Here is a 23,949-nt window from a genome sequence, read left to right as displayed (position 1 = left end):
GGTCACCAGTGTGCTTCTAATGAGCTGTGATGCCAGCCAGAGACACATGCCCGTGCCAGAAGTGACCATCTCACTCAGCCTTGGAGGCGAACAGCCCTCCTTCATCTGACTCTTCCTCAGCATGTGCCAGCAGCCCAGATATCCTCCAGATGTTCCCTGCGCTGTCAGCTTGGGCTCCCTGTTGGGACGTATCTCCAAGGGCTGCTTCCTTCCCCTCTGAACGACATTCCTGTGGCTCATCGATGCTCCAGAAGGCATCAGAGCAGCAGCAGCAGCACAAGGGGTTGTCACTGCCCCAGCAGTGACAAGCAGCCAAGTGGAAGGGTTTCAATCTGCAAGAGCGTCTTCGGTGGGGAGGACATCTCCTCATCCCTTGGGCACGATGCTGATGTCCGCTTAGGCCTCAGTGGGTGCCCAGACGGGATGGGGGAGTCCCCAACCTTCTCCTCGCTTCTGTCCTCTCCAGCACTGGCTCTGTGGGAGCCCGTAGGGATGTGACCGGGGTCCTCCAGCTCCACAGTTCCCCCTGCTCATCCCGTGGGCACGTCCAGGCCCGTCGCCTGCCCGTCGCGCTCCGCCATGATGTGCGAGGTGATGCCCACCATCAGCGAGGGGGACCCTCTGGGCCCCCAGCAGGGCCCCGACGCCGATGCCGACTTCGAGCAGCTGATGGTGAACATGCTGGATGAGAGGGACAAGCTGCTGGACACGCTGCGGGAGACCCGCGAGACGCTCTCCATCACCCAGAGCCGCTTGCAGGAGACCCTGCGGGAGCGGGACCAGCTCCAGAGGCAGCTGAACTCGGCCCTGCCACAGGTAAGAATCTGGCCCCGGGAAGAGCAGGAGCCCCATGTTGAGGGGGATTGGCCTCTTGGGGTGGTTTTTAGCCCCCTTGTTTAGGAAGGTTGACCTAGGGTTATAGCGGTGCTCGTGCTGGTTGTGTTGCACCTCATGCAACAGGAAACATCCCCTAAGCCAAGCCAGAACTGAGGTAGACATCTCTGCTTCTCCTCCATACCCTGTTGGAGTGTGGGAAAGCATGGGACCATAATCCCTCTGTTAGTATGCAGAGAAGGATTGGAAATTTCCTGAGGATAACCTAGGGTAGACAGGGAGATGGATGCAAGGGGGGAGATTTTCTGCAGCAGGGAACATTGGAGACTTCGAGGCCTGGCCACTGCCTCCTCTCCCTGCTCCGCTTGGTCTGCCAAGATCTTCATTCCTGGGGGATGTTCTCAGTGCACTGCTCTGCCTTGAGCTGTCCTCACACCCAAATCAGGGCTATAGCCCTGCCCTGCTCACTTTCAGCTGTGAGCACCAAGGCCACAGGAAAAGTTTTTACATGCAGACAGGGCATCTTTGCACCCAGAAATTGCTTTGGGTACATCAAGGGGTCCAGGCTTGGCTCTACAGACTCTCTGAAGGGGTTGGTGAGGCTGAGCCCTGGGAAAGGGATCCTTGTGCAGGGCTCAACCATGGAGACACCAGGCCCGGCAACGTTGCCCACTGGGGCAAGCTCTGCCGCTAGCCCTCCTTGGGGTGCCCCGCTGGGCACAGAGCAGGGATCAGGGCTATGGGATGGGTCCATCCATTCCCTGAGCCGGAGCAGATGGCAGAACACAGGGAAGTTGCTGGAGGTCCGAGCTCAGCGAGCAGTCCAGGGCACTGGGGAACTGGAGCTGTGGGTGTTTCTGGCTCTGCTTGTGCTCCTCTGCTCCTGGCTCCTCCAGCAGCAGGTCCTGCTGCAGATAGTCCAGAGGCCTGGATTTGAGCTCTGATTCTGCAAGCAGAGATTGTCAAGCCAGGAAGGGATGTGGGGAAGCACTGGAGGGATGTGAGCTGCTCACCTTCCCTTCTGAAGCTGGCAGAGAGCTGGATTCAGTGGGGCTTTTGAATCCCTGCATTGCGGATGGGATGCAGGGAGAGCCAGCCACGAGCCCAGCAGCCAGGGGAAGCAGGAGACTGGAAGACTTGCATCCATGTAACTGTGTGAGTCCTGAGGTTCTAGATCCTGTTAATTTGCCTTCATGCTGCCATGGTGGGCACCCAAGAGCCTGAGACAGGGTCAATGGACCAAAACATGTGGCATGAGCCTGGCCAGAGCTTGGGCCTCTCAGTATCCTCCTCCACCAGTGCATGACACTGGACTAGTCCTGCCTCTCCTCTGCTTGCCAACAGCAAAGAACCTCGAGATGCTTCCCGTGGAGCCCCCAGGGATGGATTTCTCCCTGTCCCCAGAGATGCTCTGCAAAATGCCCCCAGTTCTCCCCGTGCCCAGGGTGCAGGCAGGGCCACCGTCACCTCCTGTGCGCCAGGGACTTGCGACCCCTGTGCTCCAGGCTCCCCTGCTACCAGCGGCCGGAGAGAGCAAGCCAGGTCACCCCGAGCCCGCGCCGCCCGCCCCACGGGGGCCGCCTCGGATTAGGAGAGCGCGCGGATTTAGCGGGCTGCAAGAAGGGCTCGCGCGAGCCGCGGCACGGGCAGTGCGCACACAGCGCCAGGCAAACTGGGTCACCGCGAAGGGACTCGGCGTCGGCGCCGCCGGGCTCCCCGCGCACCCCCGGCCACGGCTGCTGGTCCCTGCGGCTCTCCTGCCCCGCAGCAAGGGATGCAATCAGTGCAGGCGGCAGATGGGGAATTGCCCTGAGCTCCCGCTGCCTCGCGCTCTTGCCGAGCGGCCCCGTTGTGTCCCCGGCGCGGCGAGGCGCGCGGGCTGGCTGGCCCGCGGCTCTGCGCCCGGGCACGGCGGCCCCCGGCGCCCTTAGCCCCTGCCTTCGCCGGAGATGAGGCCTCGGAATGAAGGCAGGGAGCAAACCCAAAGGTGCTCACCTGCCCAATGGGATTAACCCCAGCATGTGCATGTACCAGGTAAGCAGCGTGCGGCCGGCTTCTCCCCTGGAATGCAGCGCGGCAGGGGCTATTCCAGGTGCCTTTTCCTCCTCCTCCTACCTCTCTGAGAGCTGATATTCCCCTCCTGAAATCCTCTTTGCCTGGTGTTTATTGTAACGAGTCTGACTCCATTGGGAAAGGCCAATCCAGACTGATGGACTGCCTGAAGAAACCTTGCCTTTGGGACAGGCTGGGCATGCAGACTCCTCCATGTCCCTCCCGTGAGGCCGATAACCCTTCCCAGTGTCTAAAAACCCCAAGCCCTGGCTGTGCCAAGGATGAATTGTGTGGGGAGGTTGGTGGCCAGGGGACGTGGCAGCCTGCGTCCTTCTAGGGGACTCGGGCAGACAGATGTGGCTGCCTCTGTGTGGGATCCAGAGCTCCAGCTGGGCATATTCCAAAGGCTGGGAATGCTCCAGGGCCTGCTCTTCTCCAGCACAACGTACTGGTCCAAGATTGCGATGACAGGTTCCCTCTTGGTTCGTGAAGGCAGTTTCTTCTCCCCAGGCTGGAACAGAGAGGAGACATATGTGTCTGGAGTAGACCCATGGATGGGACAGACAGGGATTCTCCAAACTGCAAATCCTGGCCCCCCATACCCATGGGGGTCCAGGTGCCCCATAGCTGAACTGCTTCCCCCCCCCCGTTATCTGTGGGTGCAGCCCTCAGCCCCCAAAAGGCAGAACTGCAGGGTGATTTCCCTTAAGCTGCCTTAATGCTTCTTACATGATTTATTTATTCATGTGGGAGCACAGAATGCGACTTAATCGGGCTGAAAGCTCTTGGCTCCAATCCCTCTTGCCCTCCCTGCTGCCCGGGGGTGCACGGTTGGGCACTGGTGCTGAGGACCAAGGTCTGGCCGGGATGTGGGTGCTCTCAGCAGCTCTCCAGGGCCCTGGACATGGTTGCTTGGCTCAACTCAGCTCCCTGCTTTTCTGTTTGTAAAAGTGACCTGAAAGATGCAATGCACCGGACTCCAGAGATGTCCAGATGGATTCCCAGTGCAGGGTCCCGTGTGGGATTGTAATTCTCCCCCAGTGACTGGAGGCTCAGCAAGACTCCCTGTCCTCAGCAGCATGACAGGGAGAAGAGGCTCCCAAATTTCACAGAGGCTGCTGGAAGCAATGTCCTTGGAAACCTGCTGCAGGTCTTTCATGCTCCTCTCTGCTGTGCCCTCCGGGCTGCCCGGCAAGCAGAGCGCTGCTCTTTTGGGATGGACAGACCTGCTAAGGAGGTCCCTGAGTGCTGACGAGCCCACCTCCATCCCTGGCATCCTTGTGTCCTGATATCAAATGATCCCCCTCAATTCCTCCTGTTTAACTCATGAAGGTACCCAGTGCCCGGTTTACAAAGAGCAACGTGAAAATCCAACCCCAAAGGCTCCAACTGGGAGGAATAGTAGAAGGTTTTTAAGCATCTTGAGGTTTTGGGGGAGAAGGGAGAGATCTGGCATCTTTGAACCCTTATGGCTGGCTCTTCTCCTATGGGATGAAGCTGCTGAGACTTGGATTCCTGCTCGTTCAGCTGTCTGCGTGTTCCTCTCTGAGCAAAACTGCGTGGAAATACAGGAGTCAGGACTGGGCACCAGGAGCAGGGGACGCTTCTGCCCCACAGATGGTTCCTGCTGGCTTGTGGAACGTGGCAGGAAGGGCCAGGATGCACCCACTGTGCAGCCCAGCCTCGACCACAGGTGGTAGTTGAAGCCTTGGGTTTGCCTGGCAGGATTTAATCTTCGTAATCCCAGGCCACACGTTGCTGGGGTTGTGTTTATCCCCCAGACAGTGATTTAGAGCTTTCTCGTAATTCTGCTGCATCCGCTCAGGTGGATGGGGCTCCGTCCCTTGATCAGCAAGTAAGTGCTGCTGACTTCCCAACACAGGCAACCTTCCCACATCACCCTCCCTTGGCAGACAGCCTCTCAGGAGCAATTATTCCAATTAAGAGCCTTAAAATGCCGTTAATCATGCAGCTGGAGCCGGTCTCTTCCCGTGGCTCCGATGCGTTGCAGCAGCCACTGTGCTTCTGACCCAAACTGGGCAGTTTTGCTTGCTTTTGATTTGTGTAGGTCATAGTTCTGTAAGTCCCACATATCTCTGAGATCCCGGGTTGGTGACTCCCAGGAGAATGGTTGTTCTTTGAGTTGTCTTTAAACTGTCTTCTGTCAGTACCAAGAAACCGAGCTTCATAAACCTCTCCTGGGCTCCCCAGCCATCTCCTTGTAGCTGTTTTCTGGCCTCCCTCCAGCTCTTCCCCAATGTCAACAAGAGCAGGGCCATGATGTGCATCCCCAATGTCAACAAGAACAGGGCCATGATGTGCATCCTTCCCTTTCCCTGTCACCTTCAGCAGCACATATGGCTGAAGTGGTGACCCCAAATCCAAGACGTGACCAACGTTGACCAAACGGCGGACCAGCCCTGAGGCACTGTACATCATTGCTGTGTCTTGTGCAGTGCTCTGCATATTTCACACAGAAAATAGCATCCACTCCCTCGAATCTCTGCTTCTGCAGGGCCTGGAGCTGAGCCTGGCTGCTCATACTCACCTGTCTTTGGATAGTTTGATTTTAATCCAACTTGGCCATCTCCCAGGTTGCTGGACTTCCCACAGGGCTCCTGAGGACTCTGCGGGCTTCCCAGCGCTGTGTCTAATCACCGACGTTCATTTTGATTGAAGATCAGGCACCTCTGCTTCACTTTCTAATCCATTTATAGGTGTCCCTGCTTAGTTTGAGAGCTTATCGGAGCTGGGTGCCAGCAGCGGGCACCTCTGCTTGTCCTGGAATGCTCCTCGCCAAGGCAAGGGGAGAAGAAAATCCCGCAGATCCTTTTCATGGCCACTTTGCTGAGGCTTAGGGCAACTTTGTGCCTGTGGATCAGGATAAAAGCTGCAGTCGATGGTGCTGCCCGAGTGCCTTGGCCTGGACACCGAGGGAATGTCCATAGGTAGGAGTCAGGGATGGCTTGTCCTCATGGTCCCCAAGCTCACGTGGTGCCCCTGGCATGGCAGCAAGGTCACTTGTGCCAGGTTTGACATCTGGCACAGCTGGGACTAGCAGAGGTAGCTACGGGCAGCTGATGGAGTGATATATTTCTTTTTACACCCTGAGGGCATCAAAATGCACCCATATGTACTCAGCTAACCCTTAGTGCGTCCTGCTGTCACATCTCACTGCTGCTAATTGCACTGGCAAAGTCTCCTTTGCCTGGGATTTCCCCAAGGAATGACGGTTTCTGCCTCCTTTTTTTTTTTTTTTTCCCCGATATGGGATGCTCCAAGCCTGGCAGCCTGGATGTGCTGCAGATCCAGGGATCCGGCCAGCTCTTCCTGGCCTGGGCTGGGTAATACAAACCCAAGTACCTGCTGCTCCTTCAGGTCCTGTTACCTCCTCCGGGCCATGGAGGACACGGGTTAACCCAGGAATATTCAGTGCTGCCTCTGCACCCTGTGGCTGCTCAGAGCCATGGCTCTAAGCTGGGGAACACCTGGGGTATGGGCAAACCCTGCCGAGATGACAGCAGTGCTTGAAGCGTCTCTCCCAATGGCAGGAGTAAATAACCAGTATGGAGAAGGGATGGGAGAGGGCCTGTCCTTGCGGGATGGAAGTGGGGCAGGATCTCCATGTTCTGCCCCAGGCTGCACCTATGTCTGAAGCACCTATGTCTGTATCGAGGGACTCGGGGAGCCAGGTCCCGGAATCCAAACCTGCGGTCGATGTTCACTGCTCTTCCTGCAGCTCTTGCACGCCTTCCCCTCCGCGGCTTTCCAAGCCCTGCGTAATCCGCGTGGACGCTCACAAGCTGCTTGCTCTTACGCACAGCCCTTGCATAACACAGGGACGCGCGGGGGCACGTGGGGGCCGCTGGCCTCTGCCAAGCCCTAATCCCCCGGGAAACCCAGCCCAGGGAAAGTCTCGGCCCAGTCCAGTGACCTCGGGTGGGATGGCCCATGGGCAGGCATGGGGTGGGCACTGTGCAGGGCCAATTCAGCTCACTGAGATCGTTTGGGAGGATAACGGATGGAGACTGGGCTGGAGAAGTCTCCAAGGAAGCAAGAGGTCAGGAGCAGGGCTGGGAACCTGGGAGGTCAAATCCTGGGATTTCAGCATCACTTTGGCAAATGGATTAAAAAGCTCTTCATTTCTTGGTGAGATACCGGCTGTTGCAGGAGGTCTGGCCTTGAATTGGTCAGTGTTTAATTCAACTTCAGCCAGAATGTTTTGAGATCTGGGGATGTTAACACAAAAATTAGAGTGAAAGAGAATTTCATGCTGTAAAACTGCTCTCAGTCCCTCATGAAAATTTGGTTCGTTAATGCTCAAACAAATCTCCTCATCTTCTGCAAACTCTTTTCCTTCTTAGCTCTTCTCAGCAATGGTGTGAAACCAGTGTAAATTTATGAAGCGTTTCGGTGGTGCCTATTTGCATTTTACACCCCAAAATGCTCCACCTGCAAAGTGTTGCTTAGCCCTGGCATGAACCGGTGCTTAAACCAGCAAGGGAGCCTTGCGAGCAGTGGGAGGATGCTCCTGGGCTAACCTGGACACATGATTTTCATTTCTAAAGAGAAAATTAACCCTCCTGCACTGTGAAAAAATCATAGCACGTTTTCTATCCCCTCCAGCACGGTCACAAAGGCAATTGCTCTATTTCTAAGGAACCAGACGTGTCCCAAAATCTGTACTGGGAGGCTTATGGCACTGCTTTGTGCCCAGCAATTCCTTGCTGGCTGTGGCCAGTGGCCAGAAGAACCTGTGTCTGGAGAAAGGAGTGCTGGGGTCTGCAGGGGTACATCTTCCACTGTGACGTGTCATAGATGGCTCTTAGCATTTCCAATGCAGTGAAATTTTGGGTAAAGCCAGACCATGACCCCATGGGCAGAGTCATCCCAGGGCCAGTGAACTCCATCTGGACTGGCTGTGACTTTGCAGCATGTTTGAACCTGCTGGGACACTCCAAGGCTGGGGTGTCGAGGGGGCAGTGAGGATGGGAGCATGGTGATGGCCTTGGCTGGGATGCTTCAAGTACCATCAAGCACCACTGGAGCGGCGGAGAAGCTTCTGGTGTCATGATTAGTCAAACCAAGTTGATAAACACCAAAGCGCTGCAGAGTTCTTGCAGAGGCGAGAATAAATCACCTCTCAGCCTGGTTGTGCTTCTCCTTTGGTTTCTTGCCATCCTCTTCCCTCATTGTCCGGGTGCCGGATGGGAGCCGCTCTGTGCTGGGGTTCCCGCTCGCGGGGCTCCGGCTCCGACGTGCTCCCTGCTCACACCCTGCCCCGGTTTCCGCAGGAGTTTGCAACGCTGACGCGGGAGCTCAGCGCGTGCCGGGAGCAGCTCTTGGAGAGGGAAGAGGAGATCTCAGAGCTGAAAGCCGAGCGCAATAACACGCGGGTGAGTGTAAAACCCTCATGTTCAGGTCTTGGCTCCCAGAAACACTGGGTGCTGCAAACTCCTGGCTTGGTATTCACATGGCTGGGTGGTAAGAGCCTTGCGTTCACTCTCTTGCAGCTCCTGCTTGAGCACCTGGAGTGCCTGGTGTCAAGGCATGAGCGGTCCCTGAGGATGACAGTAGTCAAACGCCAGGCCCAGTCGCCATCCGGAGTCTCCAGCGAGGTCGAGGTGCTCAAAGCACTTAAGTCTCTGTTTGAGCATCACAAAGCACTCGACGAAAAGGTGAGATGGGACTTGTGCATCCCGGCCGCCTTGAGCATCCTAGGAGCAACCATCGAGCCTTCCTGACCCAACTTCCCTGCTTCTTCCCAGATTTTTATCCATCAGTTCTCCAGATGGGGTCAGTGTAGCAGTTCTCAGTGCCACCGCTGTCTTTGCACGTGCACAGGGATGTCGGATTGAGCAGAGCTGTGTGCACTCAACTTCCATGTGTCCCCAGCTCCAGAGCATCCCCTGTGCAGCTCCGTCACCACAACGTATCTCCCACAGGGCAGTTTGTGCTCAAATACGGTGACTCAGACCTGAGCTGTGCTTGCAGAGCAGTGCTGGCAGGACTGCTGAGCGGATGCTGCAGGATTTGAGCTGGAGGGAGGTTGCTGGGGATGAGGATCTTGCTTCCCTGGCTCGCTGGCCTAGAGGAGGCGCATTTGAGACCCTGCTGTGGTCTTTGCATTAGGACCCACAGCTGCTCCTCCTGATTCATTTGCCTTGAGCATCTCCCTGCTCTGCTAAAAAACATCTTCAAGGTTCGTCAGCTTTGAGTCTCCCTCAGGAGTCACTTTTTATCCAAGGCCCTTCTCCAACATGCAGTCACTCCCTCAGGTTGGAGCATCTCTTCCCTTGAGTTGTTGAGCCTGTTCCCTGGATGTGACCCACCTGAGCCTGGCAGACAGCTGGATATGGGGGGCTAGGAGGTGGCCTGTCTCCTGGACATCTTTGCTACAGCTAAGTAACATCTTTTACCCTGATCTTGCACAACCACAGGTCCGAGAGCGTTTGCGAGCGGCCTTAGAGCGAGTTGCAACATTAGAGGAGCAACTGGTGGATGCCCATAGGCAGGTAAGGAAGAGGGACATTTGGCATCCTGTGCTGGGGCACTGGGTGGGCAGGGACTGCTTGGTGTATGTTACACCAAATTTGGGAGTTCATGCTGAATTTGCATTTGCAGCCCCCAAAATGATCATGCAAATTGGAAAAATGGCTTTCACTGCTTTTATTGTAATGGGTTTTATTCCTATTAAGGCTGGTGCATGCTTAATACTTGCAAAGAAAGCAATAGTTCCCTGAAACCTTTTGTCTCACAGATGAAGTTTTCCTCTCTTGTTTTGCCATTTGACTTTTCATTTCAGTGACAAAAGCAACCTGAAACTGAATCACTTCGGCTGGCTGACAATGACTTTGGTCAATGGGACAAAGACCCCAAGCTCTTGGCTCCAAGCACCCTGTCTCACATCCCACATCTTCTTCCTTGCACAGACCTGTCCCCCTCCAATATTTAGCCTGTTCATTTTGGAGCCCAGCCACTGCTGCCAGAAAGAGCCAACCTGACCTATTAAGGCCCCTGTCTGGCAAAATTTTGCTGCTAGTTCCTGTTGCCAGGACATATCTCACAATACTTTTCTGGGCTTGGTGGGGAAGTAGCACGTGGCTTTCGGATGCCTTGCAAAAAACTTTTTTGCCATCCTCTTCCTGCTCCTGCTGCATATGTTTGCATCAGATCTGGAGCCTGTTTGGCTGCCAAAACTAGTAATTTTGCTCGTATTTGAAGTGCTTCCCAGGATGCAGGGCTCAGCTTACTTGGAAAAAACAGCTCGGGCTCTTTTCATGGCTGTAGCAAACAGCACTTTGTCTGTACAAGACGCAGCTTCAACCCACATTAGTGCTATGGCTTCATTTCATCCCCTCGTTCCCCATGTAGGATCTCTGCCTCGCTTTCTTCAGCCTTTCCTTCCAGTTCCCCCTGAGAAATGGGTACTGGTTGAATATGACTGCTCTTAAAGGTGGAGGAAGCTGGCAGGAAGGTGGTCGCAGTTGAGAGGTCAGGATGCCCAATCTGTGTCTCACAGACGTGTGGGACATCCTGAGCAGCGTCTGAGCAATTTCTCCCCTTGGGTGGCCAGGGGACTCCTCTGCAGCATCTCCAGCCCTGTGCAAGGGCCTGTCACCTTCTTTGTCCTCCTGCACAAGGACCTGTGTGCAGCAAAGCTGGTGTCACTAATCAGTTCTCTGATTAATGAACCCCTGTTGTCTTGCAGGTGGCCACTCTGCAGCAAGGCTCTATACGGGACGCCCCAGCAGGAGAGCGGGATGACAGGGAGCCCAAGGAGCCGATGCAGAAGTTTCCCTGGAAGGTGAGAGCCCAGAAAACACCATCTCTGACTATTCCACCTCTGACCAGCCACAGTTTCTCTGATCCCCTTGTTGCTGCCTGCAGGGTGCTGAATCACCCCTGGACATTTGAAAACCTCTTTCCTCTCCCTATTGGGTCTAATCCCCTGGGAAATGTTCCTCCCTGCTAGGAGGATACAGGCCAAGCAGGCCATTTGCCGGTGCAGGGGAATCTGTGTTCCTGTTTGGACACTTGTTGGCACTCTGATTCCCAGGGATACTCGCACATCCAAGGGTTCAACCCTCAACATGCCCGTCCCCATTAAGCCTGTGAGAAGCAATGTCTCCGGCTAATGGACACTGTTTGCAGCTCCCTGAGCCCCACTTCCCAGTGCTCCCTTGCATCTCCCCATCACACCAAGTCCCTCTCGGGCCATATTCTTCTGCTGAGTAGATGCTGTCAATGCCAGTTTGTGCTTTGGGACAGCCAAGCCTGCCTCTCTGCTGCCTTGCAGACATGCCTCTCTGCTGGCTTGCAGACATGCCTCTCTGCTGGCTTGCAGCGGCTCTCCAACGGCTCCGTCCACGCCGACGATGAGGCAGGGCGGGTGGTGGAGCTGCAGGAGCTCCTGGAGAAGCAGAATTTTGAAGTGGTCCAGGCCAAGGAACGAATCTCTGCTTTGGCTGCCAGCATCGCTGAGCTGGAGGAGGATCTGGGCACTGCCAGGAAAGATCTGATCAAGTCGGAGGAGATGGGCAGCAAGTACCAGAGAGATCTCCGAGAGGTGAGACACTGTCATACTGAAAACCCTATCCTGGGCCCCACCGAAGCTTCAGGGATGCAGTTGCTCCACACTCTGGGCTGGGGAGGGGATGGTAACTCCTAGTGTACATGCAGAAAGGAGGGTGAAGACCAGCAATTCCCACAACAGACCACTGCCTTTTGGGGAATTTTGAGGCAGTCCATCAGCAGGAGCTCCCTGAGGCTATGAGCAGGTGCTGAGGAACTCAGGGATGCTGCAGACTCAGAGCGGTGAGCCACGTCCATACTAGTTACCTCACTTTTCTGTTAACCCTCGCCCACACTGCTGTCCTTCATCCGTGTACAAAGCAGGGTGTTTATTGTGCACTTGCACTTGGAAGGTGTCCCAGTCTTACAGGAGAGATGTGGCTGGTTGTTCCAAAATTGTAGATTACAGGTCAGGACCACTAATGGGAAAGGACCAGGACTTGCCACTGTAGTTCTCCACTGGTACAGGACATGACTGCCCCATTGCTCCCTTAGGCTCTGGCTCAGAAAGAGGACATGGAGGAGAGGATCACCACGCTGGAGAAACGCTACCTGGCAGCTCAGCGAGAAGCCACCTCCATCCACGACCTCAATGACAAGCTGGAAAGCGAGCTGGCCAACAAGGAGTCCCTGCACCGCCAGGTACCAGTGCTGATGTGGATGGGGTGGTACAACACCGTCCTTACGAGAGGCTAGGCCAACCTTGCACATCCTACCTGGGTGCATCACCATCCTCCCAACACCTTAAAACACCCCATTTGCAGGCCTGGGCTGTGCCAGATGATGCCAAACCCAGTGGTACCATACGTAGGAAGCATGCGCAGACAACATCTTGGGGGAGATTTGGAAAGGGATTGAAATGGAAAGCATCAGACCCTCCTGGCCAGTCACGGGTCAACCACAGTGGTGGGAGCAGGATGTATTTCCCCCATCACCCTTTTCCCCGACCTGGGACAAGTCTCTCCCGGTTGGGACCAGCTCAGAACTGGCTCCCACCACCCCAGGCACTTGGGAGGGAGAAGTATGCCCTGCAGACAGGTTACAGGCAAGCCTTGGTGCCAGGCATCTTCTTGTGCTCCGTTTGGCAGTGTGAGGAGAAAGCCCGGCACCTGCAAGAGCTGCTGGAGCTGGCGGAGCAGAAGCTGCAGCAGACGATGAGAAAAGCAGAGACGCTGCCCGAGGTGGAAGCAGAGCTGGCCCAGCGCATCGCGGCGCTCACCAAGGCAAGTGTGTGGGGTGCTCAGGGACAGCCTGACCAGGACACCGTGCAGGGACCGGAGGAAGAGATAGGTCTGGCCACCTGTGTGCAGTGATGGAGCCCCAGGTTTGGTGGCCCACTGCTCCTCAGTGCTCTGGCAAGCCCCCGTACCATCCTGTCAAGTGCAAGGCTCCCTGTCCTCATGCCAGCTCTGGGGGGTCTCCTGTCTGTGATCCCCTTGCTAGCATGGCTATTGTGGGGCTGTCAGCAAAGCAAAGCGTGGTGGGGATGCAGGCAGTGGGAGGGAGAGCTGCATCCTGGGGAGGGATGCCACAGGGTAGGAGGGACCAAAAAATTTTGGGAAGCACCATCCAAGAGGGCTGCTCTGCTTCTCCCAGGCAGAAGAGAGGCACGGGAGCATCGAGGAGCACCTCCGGCAGCTGGAGAGCCAGCTGGAGGAGAAGAATCAGGAGCTGGCCAGGGTAAGTGCTGCTCTGTCCAGATGGGGGGGCCTTGTGGGGCCTGGTCCAGCTTCGGTTCCCTCTCGCTTTGGCCTGGGCGTAGCGCAACGGGCTGGCTCAGCTGATATCCCCAATGCAGGATGAGGAGAAAGGCCTGCTTGGTCCTTTGCCCATGGCAGGAGTAGCAGGCCTGAAGCCCCCTCCTGCCACAAGCAGCCCCAAGGACTGACGTGGCCGTTCACTGCTTGCTGTTGCAGGCCCGCCAGCGGGAGAAGATGAACGAGGAGCACAACAAGCGGCTCTCGGACACCGTGGACCGGCTGCTGAGCGAGTCCAACGAGCGGCTGCAGCTGCACCTCAAGGAAAGGATGGCGGCTTTGGAGGAGAAGGTAGTGGCTGCAGCGCTGGGCTCCTCCGGGGCTCCGGGGAGGGTGAGGGCTCTGCATCCCTCTGGGTGCAGAGCCTCGGCCAGCTGCAGCGTGGAGGTTTGGAAGTGTCCATGCAGGGATGGAGAATGATCGCATGCAGGATGCCAGGCGGGCACCGAGGCCGGTGGGAATGCCGGGAAGCGCATTCTGCACTGCGCCCTCGCCAGCCCTCCCCCTGCAAGACCCGCTCCCCGCCGCCTTTCATCTCCGGCAGCGGCATTCCCTCGCTTCCCTGTGCCTTCCGCTGCGCATCCTTGCCCACCGCCTGTGCCCAGCTGGCACCAAAACAAACCCTCATTGCATTTTGCAGCAGACAATGCAGTGTTCGCCCTCTCCCAGCTCCTGTCCCCCAGGCCCTGCTGCTCTGGATGGATCTTCCTTTTCCAAGCTGGAGCAGAGCCCGTGAGCAGCCTCCCACCTCCCATCCCTTTGGCCTTTCCTTTGCAGGAGGCAGCTGGGGCTGCTGCTGCCCCAGAGTGATGGCAAGGACCTTGGGAGAGCAGGTGCCTCAGAGCAAGGGGTGTCCTTGCTCACAGAGAGGAGCTCAGCCCTTGATAATTAACCTCAATTTGGGTTCCTGCAGGAACCCCTCATTAACCAAAGCATGCAGGGGATGTATCCTCAAGCTGCTGCATCTAGGACCATGTCTGTCTCCAAGCTGCTCTGCATTAATGTCCCCAAGCAGAGCTGCCTGCACCGGCATGTCCGGCCGCTCGGCTGATGTCTGAGCAGCTGTGGGTCAAGAACAGGACCCAGCATGTGGGGCTGAGTCCAAGTTCCTATTCCTGGTGGAGCACAGAGACCGGAGTGGTGGCACATTGCAAAGGGGCATCACCAGCACCCCAGCCTGCTGCTTGGCCCTAGCTCACCCACAGAGCTTTTCTGAGTCTTTCTAAGTCAAAAACAAAGCTGAAATGCCTGCCCAGCTGCCAGCACTTCCCCTAAAGAGCACAAGGTTAAAGAGTTACCTCCTCATCTGCTTTTCCTCCTGCCTTTTCAACTAGCTTAGATGCAGGGCACTCCTTTGCCCTTGACCCAGCTGCTCGAGGAGTTGATCCCCTCTCACCTACATTTCCTAATCTGCAAACGCTGCTGATCAAATCTCTAATCTGTGAGACAGGAGGCAGCCCTGCTTGAGGAGCAGGAGGTTTGCAGAGAAGAGTGGTTTGCAGGCGGTAGGTGAGGAAAAGGCAGCGGGGCTGAGGACCTGCTGCCATCCCTGTTGCCACTGCCCTGTCCGGGTGGCGATTCCATGCTGGCCATCCCTGGGAGGCCATGGGGCCAGGGCCACTTCCTAAATGGTCTCTCTTTCTCTTTCCTGTTTTTGTTCCCTTTTCTTTTGTGTTGGTTTTTAAAGAACACTTTGTTACAAGAGCTGGAAAATACCCAAAAGCAGATAGAGGAGCACCAGCACGACAAGGTAAATGCTGCTGCAGGGAGCCTGCCCTAGTGACTGCGCTTCCTCGCTCCTAATCCCCGGCTAGTGACAATTGTGCCTCCTAAAAATACCCTAGTTTCGGAGGAACTGGGATCCCAAAGAACCCAGCAGCAGGAGGCCACAAACTAACCCATGCAGTGGCTGGATGGAAGCTGCCACCCGCCTTCCCGGAGACCCCCGATTCGGTTCCCTAACAGGCACGTTCAGTCCTGTCTTTGTATTTCTATCACACTCATCCATCCCTGACCCCCACCCAGGACAGCAGTGAGGCCGGGATGGCTTTGCCATCTTTCCAGAGGAGGGTTTTCCAGAGCACTCGGCTGCTCCTTGGTGTGTCCTGGCCGTGAGGGACAGTCCTGCCAAGACAGCCACGAGCCTTGTCCCTGAGGAGGTCCTTTCCTCACCCTCTTGCTCGATGGGGGAAAGATTTATTCCATGCCCAGGCTGCAGAAGGCCCCACAGGTCTCTGCACCTCCCTGCTCTCAGATCAGGTGCCCAAGCAGGGTTTGCAAGATGTGTCCTGAGCCCAAAAGCCAGGGGACTGCACCTTTGGAAGCAGGAGTTTTCGGGATGTGCCCCGTGTCTAGTGCATGCCTGGAGGGAATCAATGAGCTGCTTCTCCCCTTGCCCGGGGCCTCTGCTCTCCCAGCTGCTCCCTGTCCGTGGCGAGGAGGTGCATGCACAGCTCCAGCTCCCTGGCTCAGCTCTCCAGCTGAAGGCAGAGACACAGTTCGGAGGCTCTGCGATGCTGCTCGCATGTTGCCCAGCCCTGGTTGCCCACTTGCTGTGCCCAGAGGAACCCATGTGCCTGGCCTGCCCACTCAGCTGCAGCCTCCCTCCTTGCATCTCCCACAGACCTGGGCTCCCCTGAGTACAGGGCTGGCAACTGGATGAACAGGGCCAGCACTAGCTGTGTCTAGCGGGTCTCTTGCTGTCAGCCGAGACGAACGCGCACGTTCAGCCTGGAGCGAAGCCAGAGCATCCCGGAGTGACCGATTCTCCCTCATCTCCCAAACCAGCCCCGCTTCCAGCACCGTGTGTCTGTGTGTCGGGCCTGTGATCACTCCCTCCCTTCGCAGCATCACCCTGGCATGGTCATTCACTGTCGCCTGCATGAGCGGTTTCTTTACTGGTGAATCAAAGGTGCTTCGAACCTGGGAAGGGGATTTTTTTTAAAGAGAAAATAAATATGAACAGAGCTGAGGGCTCTGGACTGCACAACATGCGGCTGCTGCGCAGAGTCAAACCAAACCCTCTCTGTGTCTTGCTTCATGCCGAACAGCGACGGCTGTCAGACGAGATCGACAAGCTGAGGCTGGAGGTCGATCAGCTCAAGACCAGGAGCGGGACGTTTGTGGACAGCGTGCACACGAGGTAAGGGCCTGGTGGCCACAGCTCGGCCAGCCCCCGGCTCGTGTCCACACAGCCGTGGCTTTGGGGGTGTTTGGCTCTTGGAGCGCAACGCGAGGCCCCAACATGCAGTTGGCATCAGGTTGTCAAGAACAGTGCAGCCCAACCAAATGACCCAAACTTTATTCTTCTGTGGGTAAAAAATACCCACTGGGCGTCATTTTTCTTTCCACGTAAAGTGTATCACCTCTTCCTGGCCCCCTGGGGTGGTTTTACCCAGGCAGTGGGTAGCTCGAAGTGCTGCAGATCGTGTGATGATTTCCTCTTTCTGCTCATTTTTAGTCCTGCAAAAGTCCCTATGAAAGCTGGATGTTCACCCAATATCCTTCCCCTGATGGTGCATTGGGGATTGGTTTGGTGGGAAAACAGGAGGCTCTCATACGTGATGGCACAGGGAGGGCAATGAGACCCCCACGTAGAGCTGAACCTCCCCCTTTTCACCTCCTCTCCACAGTGGCCCTCCCACACCCTTTTATTTAATATTTTGTCTGGGAGATTGAGGAGCCCAGCCCAGAGCAGCGGGAGGCCAGATGAGTCCATCGGGTCTCAGACTCCAGGGCTTCAAAAAAAGCAGGAACAGGCACAGAATATAAGAACAGGAGGGTGCCCATGTCACAGACTGTGTCCTCTGCTGAGGCCTCACAGCTGGGATTCGAGGCAGCGCCAGGACTGACCACCAGCCACAAAAAAATCACCTCTTGGGAAGGAATGAAAAGATGGAAAGGAGATGGCATCAAAACTTCAAATGTGTCAGCAGCTGGGGCAGAGAGGAGAGTGACTGGCTGCTCCGTGCATGCCATGGAGAGAAGAAATGGAAAGAACGAAGGAGAGATTGAGGATGAAGGTCAGCCAAGTGCTGGAGAGATGTCTGGGTCATATGTGGGACTTCCTCCTGTAGATTTGTAAGGATAGTACAGGCCATTTCTTTTTTTCCCGCCAGGAATATTCAACAAAAAGCTTGAGTTACAGAGGCTAAAATAATCCCCCAGATGAAATGTCAGCTTTTGTCTAAGGTTCCTTTATCTGTTTTTAGCTCAGAAGCAGCTTGTCAGCGGCTCCACAGCTTAAATCCCCTGGAAAACTTGGGCTGCGCCTCCGTCTGCAATCGCCAAGCTGACGCCAAGCCAAGCTGCTCACGTTAGTGATTTTTTCTGGGCTCAATAGGTTACTGGACCAGGGAGCCCGGTCCTCTATCTCTCTGGGAACCCGACCCACCATGGTGGAAAAATACTAATCTGCCCTGGAAAGCCTGTTCTCCAGGCTGTTTTCTCCTGTTAAATCAAGCCCCAAATCCTCGTGCTGCTTCTTACCATGCATATAGGGAATAACAATCCCATTTCCTGCAAAATGACTTCACTCACATGCGTGGATGGGTGTCTAAGGCAGGGAAAGGTGAGCAAGATGCTCCCTTTTATTTGCTATGCCATCAATTTAGTGCCCAGTGGGATGACACCAGTCATAAAACCCCTCACTAAATAAACAGGTCATCTTCCCTGCATGGAGAGCTGCTGCTGCTCCCTTGGACTTCCTGCAGGCTCAGGCAAATGTCAGTGAACTGGCACATCAGCATCACCTGGACAGGCATTTCTACACAATCAGACATGGTGGAGGTATCCGGTTAGTACCACAAGTGGCAAAAAGTGTCCTCACGTCCAAACACTGTGTTGCTCTGCCTGGCACGTGAATGCACTCCCAAGCACTGCCCAAGTTTGAAAGAGGAGGATGAAGAATTCCCAGATGCTTTCTGACTGGACACTCCAAGAGATGCTCATCACATACATGCCCCACACCTAGAAAATCTTGTTTCAAGTGAGATTTTATTCATCAGGGACTTCTTGTGTAAATGCTGAAAAAAAAAAGAAAAAAAAACTTTTTTTTTTTTTTTAAAAAAAGGGAAGAAGGAAAGCTCCTAAGGGAGGACATCCTGGAATGACACTCTCCTCTTGTTCCTCTATCCTGGGCAAGTCTGGGTTGCAAGTGGAGCAACCAGCAGGCTGGAGCCAGGAGCATCCTTGCACAGGGCAGTCTCTGCAATGGGCTCTCTTTCCCCAGGTCCCACATGGGCAGCACCACGGAGCTGCGCTTCCCACTGAGCACCGTAGTCCATGGCCCTGCTGAGAGCTTCGGGACAGCCCCAGGTCTTCCTCGGGCACAGAAGGGTCGATTCCCTGCCCGACGAGAGGAGCCAGCCAAGGTAAGTCGTCTTCATCTTGAACTGTCTGGTTTGGAGTCTCCTCTGGCGTGCTTGGCGCTGGTCTCCCAGCTTGGATACTGGCCTCACATGGGGGCATCTTCCCTGAGCTGGGGACATGGGGCAATTTCCTTCACCCGGCTCCTGTGTGGGAGTAATCTGGCAGGAAAGGTTTTAACTTGGGTCATATTGAGTGTTGCTTGAAGGCTTCCAATTTGGCCATCGTATACATGTGGTTGCCGTGCGTGAGCAATGAATTTGTTCCAACAGGACTGGGAGCAGGCCCAGGCGGGCAGTGTCCTGGCCACGGGGCCTCATGCATTTGACAGCGACCCCGAGATCTCCGATGTGGACGAGGACGACCGTGAGACACTCTTCAGCTCCATGGATGTGCTCTCTCCCAGCGGGCACTCGGATGCCCAGACATTGGCCATGATGCTCCAGGAGCAGCTGGATGCCATCAATGAGGAGATCAGGTAGTGCTAAAGACAAAAACTGACAAAATCTTCTTCTGAAATGGCTTAATGGGGCCACAAACTGCCAGGCCATGGGAGGAGGATCCAATGTCCTAAGTCTGAGGTCTTGGTCCAGCTTCAGCTAGGGAAATGGCTTCAGAACATCCATCTGCAGGGCCTGGTCCTACCCTCCCAATGACTGCCTATCCCTCAGCTTGCCAGGCTGGCTTGCTGAAAGAATTGCTGTTGAAAAGCAGCCCCTTCCTAAAATTTTAAATGAAATTGAGACCCCTCTGTGCCTTGCTCTCCACGGATCCTGATGGGTCTTGCTGCCATTCCTGGAGACCAGAAGTCATGACACTCAGGGTGCATTTCCCTGCTGCAGGGGAAAAAAAGCCCATGGCTTTTTAGGAGAGGTAAAAAGACCAGGAACTAAAAGGTGGGGAGTCAGGAGCGCTGAGCCCTGCTGCTCCCCTAGGATGATCCAAGAGGAGAAGGAGTCCACTGAGCTTCGTGCCGAGGAGCTGGAGACCCGCGTGACAAGTGGCAGCATGGAGGGCCTGAACCTCACCCAGCTCTGCAAAAGGGCCTCCATCCCCACCTCGCTGACAGCCCTGTCCCTGGCCAGCTCGTCCCCGCCGCTCAGCGGGCGCTCCACTCCCAAGCTGTCCTCCCGCAGCGCTGCTCAGGACCTCGACCGCATGGGGATCATGACGCTGGTGAGGTGGCGCACAGCACCCGTGGGACCCTGGGCCAGGGGACGAAGCTGAGCAGGGTGTGCACGTGTGGCTGCCTGGGGTGGTCGCGATGTCCTGGTGTGCGCACGGATGTGTGGGGGTGTGACATGGAGCGGGGCGCCTGTGTTTGTCTTCTCCCAGCTTGGCTTGCCTGGCCCCAGTGGCACTCGCCGTTCCGGGGCATGGAGGGCTGCTGCGGGAAGTGTTCTCTGTTGACCACCTCCCTTTCTGTGTCTCTCTCACTTTCCCCCTTGCAATCAGCCCAGTGACTTGAGGAAGCATCGGAGGAAACTGCTTGTGAGTCGTTCCCATCCCGTTGGTTTCAGTCCAAGCCCCTTTTCCAGCCTGCTCTTGGCTTTGTCTATGCCAGGTCAGGCTGTACAGAGCTGGGGACCCCAGGGATTCAGCAGGAACATCAGGGGGATCCCATCAGGTGCTTGGAGGCATGCCGGCCACATCATTGGAGTCTGAGCCCCGTGTCCTCTGTGTTCCTTGGCTGCTCCTTTCGTCTTTGATCTGCATGGCACTGCCTGTTCTGGCATGGGAGCTGGGACCAGCAGCCTGTGGGTACTGGTGGGACACGGGATGTTTGGAAAGCCAACGAGTCTTCAAACATCATGCACCCTTGCCAGGGACAGGGTGTTCTGGGGACGTTCCCATATGTGCTCCTCAGAGCGCTTTGCTGCAGCTGGCAGTTTCTATCCCTGCATCCTGATCTGGACCACGGGGCTGCATCCTCTCTCCTCCCCATTCCCAGGATCTTGGCCTTTATGACCTCCCCAACTGCCTGGGCAATTCCAGCCATTGCTAGTGCTTGGGTTTAGGCTAATCCTGGCACATGGCGAAGGCTTGGTGTGCTGTTGGCTCTTTTGGCCATGCCTCTATGGAGCAAGAGAGAGGGGGTCAGTCTGGGGCAGCCAGCAGGGCATCCATAGGGCCAGGGATTTTGCCATCAACCCTCACAGCTCCTCTGTCTGTTCAGTCACCTGCAGCTCGGGATGAGAGCCGAGAAGATAAAACCACCATCAAATGTGAGACGTCTCCACCGTCCTCACCCAGGACACTGCGGCTGGAGAAGTTGGGCCACCCTGCACTGAGTCAAGAGGATGGCAAGAGGTACGTGGAGCATCCCTTAGGTCTTGCCCCAACAGTGGCTGCTTCTTCAGCCCCAGGGCTTGGGATGGGGGAGCGTGGGGCTGTGGGACTGCCTGGGGTTTGCTGTGGCTTGTGTGCTGCTCGGGAATAACCTAAAGGCTTTGCTGTTCCTCTCCCTCCTCCATCCCCAGCTCGCTGGAGGAGCAGGCCAGCAACCCCAGCAGCAACAGCAGCCAGGACTCCCTGCACAAGGGCTCCAAGAGGAAGGGGATCAAATCCTCCATCGGGCGCTTGTTTGGGAAAAAAGAGAAGGGTCGCTTGATTCAGCTGAGCAGAGAAGGGGCCACAGGGCAGGGTCCGTGAGCAGCCCCATTCCCGCGTGCGCTGGGCGGGCGTCCTCCCAGGCCGGGCTTCCTGGCACTGTCTGGCTTTGGGGTGTTCTTGGGGGTGCCAGGCGGAGAAGCAGGGACATCCCATCCAATCTGGGGACATGGGGGCCACAGCTGAGTCGTGCCAGGAGTCTGCGGGCTCTGATTTCTGTACAGCTTCTCTACGGGTCTGGCAACACAGCCCCAGACTGAGGACAGGCATATCTGGGGCTTTCTGCCCCGTGGTCCATGGCATGATCATGAGATCAGTGTTCGTGCGGTAATGCTGCAGTAATGACTCCCCGTCACCATATCTTATTTCTAATGTCCCCAAAGCTACTTCCCTCCCCCTGGAATCTCCCTAATTTTGTACAGCCCTTCAGTGGGCACCATGTTGCGGCACCTAAACCCTTCACAACTTAAGGGTTGAGTGTCTTCAAGGGATGGCAGATGAGGAGCCCCTCCGCACTGCCCAGGGACCTGTTGTCTGTTGAAGTGGGTAGGAAATGGAGGTGGGAGGAGAGTCATCACCCACTGTGCCACAACTGGGCACCCCCAATGCCATGGTGTGGGGACCCCAGCAGTGCCCGCGCTGGCCCCAGCATGTCACACAAACCCTGGGGACGTTACGCTGCTCCCGGGGGTGTCACGCTGACTTTGGGCATGTCTCGCTTGCTCAGTAGTGCTGCTGACCGACACAGAGGTGGGCATGCAGGACCCCCTGGGACTCGGCAAGCTGGGGGCTCAGGCCGAGAAGGATCGACGCCTGCGGAAGAAGTGAGTGGCCCTCCTTCCCTGCCCCATCAAGGAAATGTCCCACCTGATGGCTGCTAAGCCATGAGAGCATGGCTGAGCATGAGAATTGCTGAGAAGCCCTAAACAGAGACGTCTTCTCAACTTCACTCTTCCTAGAGCTCTGTTAACTCCACTATTGCTTTGCTGGTGGCTGCTTCGTGCTGCCCGTGGTCTCCTCTCTTTTGAGGTGTCCTTCCCACCTACCTTCATGTCACGGGCCTGATCAGGCCACAGCTGCTCCTTTCCCCACAAGCACCCAGTAAATCACTGCTGTTGTTCCCTCCAGGCACGAACTCTTGGAAGAGGCTCGGAGGAAAGGACTGCCCTTTGCTCACTGGGATGGCCCAACCGTTGTCTCCTGGCTCGAGGTGAGGCAGACCATGGCCGTGATGCGTCTCCATGTACCAGCTGCGTTGCCAGCAGTGGTTGCTGAATATTTCATGCCCAACTTCTCCTTGCAAAGCCCCGAGCCTCTCCAAGAGTGGGTGTTCAGCACAAGTGGCAGCAGGAACCTCTATCTGATTGCAGAGCGATTTGCTCTCCTGGCTGGTTGAGAAGGGATGTGGGACAGGAGCTGTCTAAGAGCCTCTGTGGGGCCAAGTGAGCAGGGTTGCAGGAGCAGAGCAGTTGTCCACATCTCTCTCACAGTCTGCAGAGTTGGGGTTGGGGGTTTCCTTATGCCTGATCCTTACTTTGAGTTGAAAGATGCCCCTTCCCCATGCTGCGTCCAGGGATCCCATGCAGGAATACTGGGCTGCCCCCAGGCCATCTGTGCAAGGTCTAAGAAAACAAAGGAGCCCCATATGGGCATCCCACTTCAGTACCAAGGTTTAAAGAGAACATCCTGAGGGCTGACAGAGGAAGTTAGGATATGCCGCCCAGGCAGTAACCGTTTTTGCCCTGTTCTGGCAGCTCTGGGTGGGGATGCCAGCCTGGTACGTTGCTGCTTGCCGAGCCAACGTGAAGAGCGGGGCCATCATGTCGGCCTTGTCCGACACTGAGATCCAGAGGGAGATTGGCATCAGCAATGCCCTGCATCGCCTGAAGCTGCGCTTGGCCATCCAGGAGATGGTGTCGCTCACGAGCCCGTCGGCGCCACCCACGTCACGGACAGTAAGTGCTCTGCCCCACCAATCCCCATGCCCTCCAAAGAGACCCCAACGGGACAGGACACCATGGCTGGGCCCCACTTCCTCCAGCTGCTTGGGGTCACAGACCCATGGAACCCCAATGTCTCAGGCAAGATTGAGGAAGGACTCACTGCTGTTTGAAGCAGGTCATCGAGGAGGTGACATCCCCTCCCAGACCAGTCAAGCACCAGACATGTATCCTCAGGTGCAAAGATAATTTACTGCTGTCAAGTGTGAAGTGCTTTCCCATCTTTGAGCACCAGCAGATGCTCTTATCTTCACACCCGGAGGTTGTCAGCAGGAGGCAAACACTGTCAAGCACCCTACAACGAGCAAAGCTCAGGGACTGCCTGCCCTGGAAAGGACAAAATCAGAGTGAAACAGTTCATGTTAGCCGTATTTGCCAGCTCAGATATTCACACCTGTTTTCTCAATTGTTTCCACATAAACCTTTTCCGGGACCATTTGAAATTCCTCAGTCAGGTCAGGTTAAGTACAGAACCCAGCCTTCCCCTAGACAGGATGTGGACTGGATTGAGGGACTGAGTCCTGAGCTAGGAGGATGCAGCAAGACCCCAGCAAGGGCAATGCATAGAGCGAGGACAGCCTGAACCCCACTGTCCCTCCCTAGCAGTCCCTCTCTGGGCTTCCCTGCCTCAACTACCCAGCAGGAGACCCTACAACATCTCAAGCCAGGCTTATTTCCAGCTAGGTCCCCCCTGGTCCATTCCCTTCCTTCGGTCCCGGAATCATCCTGTTAAACCAAAGCTCTGCACCTGGTAA

The 23,949-nt window shown here is 56.0% G+C and overlaps 1 protein-coding gene across 4 annotated transcripts in view; it reads left to right on the top strand.

Moving 5' to 3' along the window:
• Positions 1-434: 434 nt before the first annotated feature.
• The window catches only part of PPFIA4 (PPFI scaffold protein A4), a 29,718-nt gene continuing 6,203 nt past the window's right edge, over positions 435-23,949 (top strand). Inside the window, exons 1-21 of one of the 4 annotated variants that reach the window (XM_088534471.1) lie at positions 435-816; positions 8,181-8,282; positions 8,400-8,564; positions 9,327-9,401; positions 10,598-10,693; positions 11,234-11,455; positions 11,956-12,102; positions 12,549-12,687; positions 13,061-13,140; positions 13,377-13,508; positions 14,905-14,967; positions 16,268-16,359; positions 18,448-18,589; positions 18,857-19,062; positions 19,520-19,760; positions 20,040-20,075; positions 20,761-20,894; positions 21,065-21,228; positions 21,925-22,018; positions 22,323-22,404; positions 22,949-23,149. In XM_088534471.1, coding sequence (XP_088390597.1) covers positions 580-816; positions 8,181-8,282; positions 8,400-8,564; positions 9,327-9,401; positions 10,598-10,693; positions 11,234-11,455; positions 11,956-12,102; positions 12,549-12,687; positions 13,061-13,140; positions 13,377-13,508; positions 14,905-14,967; positions 16,268-16,359; positions 18,448-18,589; positions 18,857-19,062; positions 19,520-19,760; positions 20,040-20,075; positions 20,761-20,894; positions 21,065-21,228; positions 21,925-22,018; positions 22,323-22,404; positions 22,949-23,149 — 2,850 coding nt within the window. In that variant the 5' untranslated portion in view covers positions 435-579. Of the gene's footprint in view, positions 817-8,180; positions 8,283-8,399; positions 8,565-9,326; positions 9,402-10,597; positions 10,694-11,233; positions 11,456-11,955; positions 12,103-12,548; positions 12,688-13,060; positions 13,141-13,376; positions 13,509-14,904; positions 14,968-16,267; positions 16,360-18,447; positions 18,590-18,856; positions 19,063-19,519; positions 19,761-20,039; positions 20,076-20,760; positions 20,895-21,064; positions 21,229-21,921; positions 22,019-22,322; positions 22,405-22,948; positions 23,150-23,949 lie in introns of all 4 variants that reach the window. The other 3 variants (XM_088534470.1, XM_088534473.1, XM_088534472.1) reach the window with 3 other exon arrangements.

Source organism: Tinamus guttatus, unplaced genomic scaffold, assembly GCF_059628265.1.
Source record: "Tinamus guttatus ecotype Peru unplaced genomic scaffold, ASM5962826v1 Tinamus_guttatus_pri_ptg000563l, whole genome shotgun sequence".
NCBI lineage: Eukaryota > Metazoa > Chordata > Aves > Tinamiformes > Tinamidae > Tinamus > Tinamus guttatus.
This window is presented reverse-complemented; position numbering and strand designations above follow the sequence as displayed.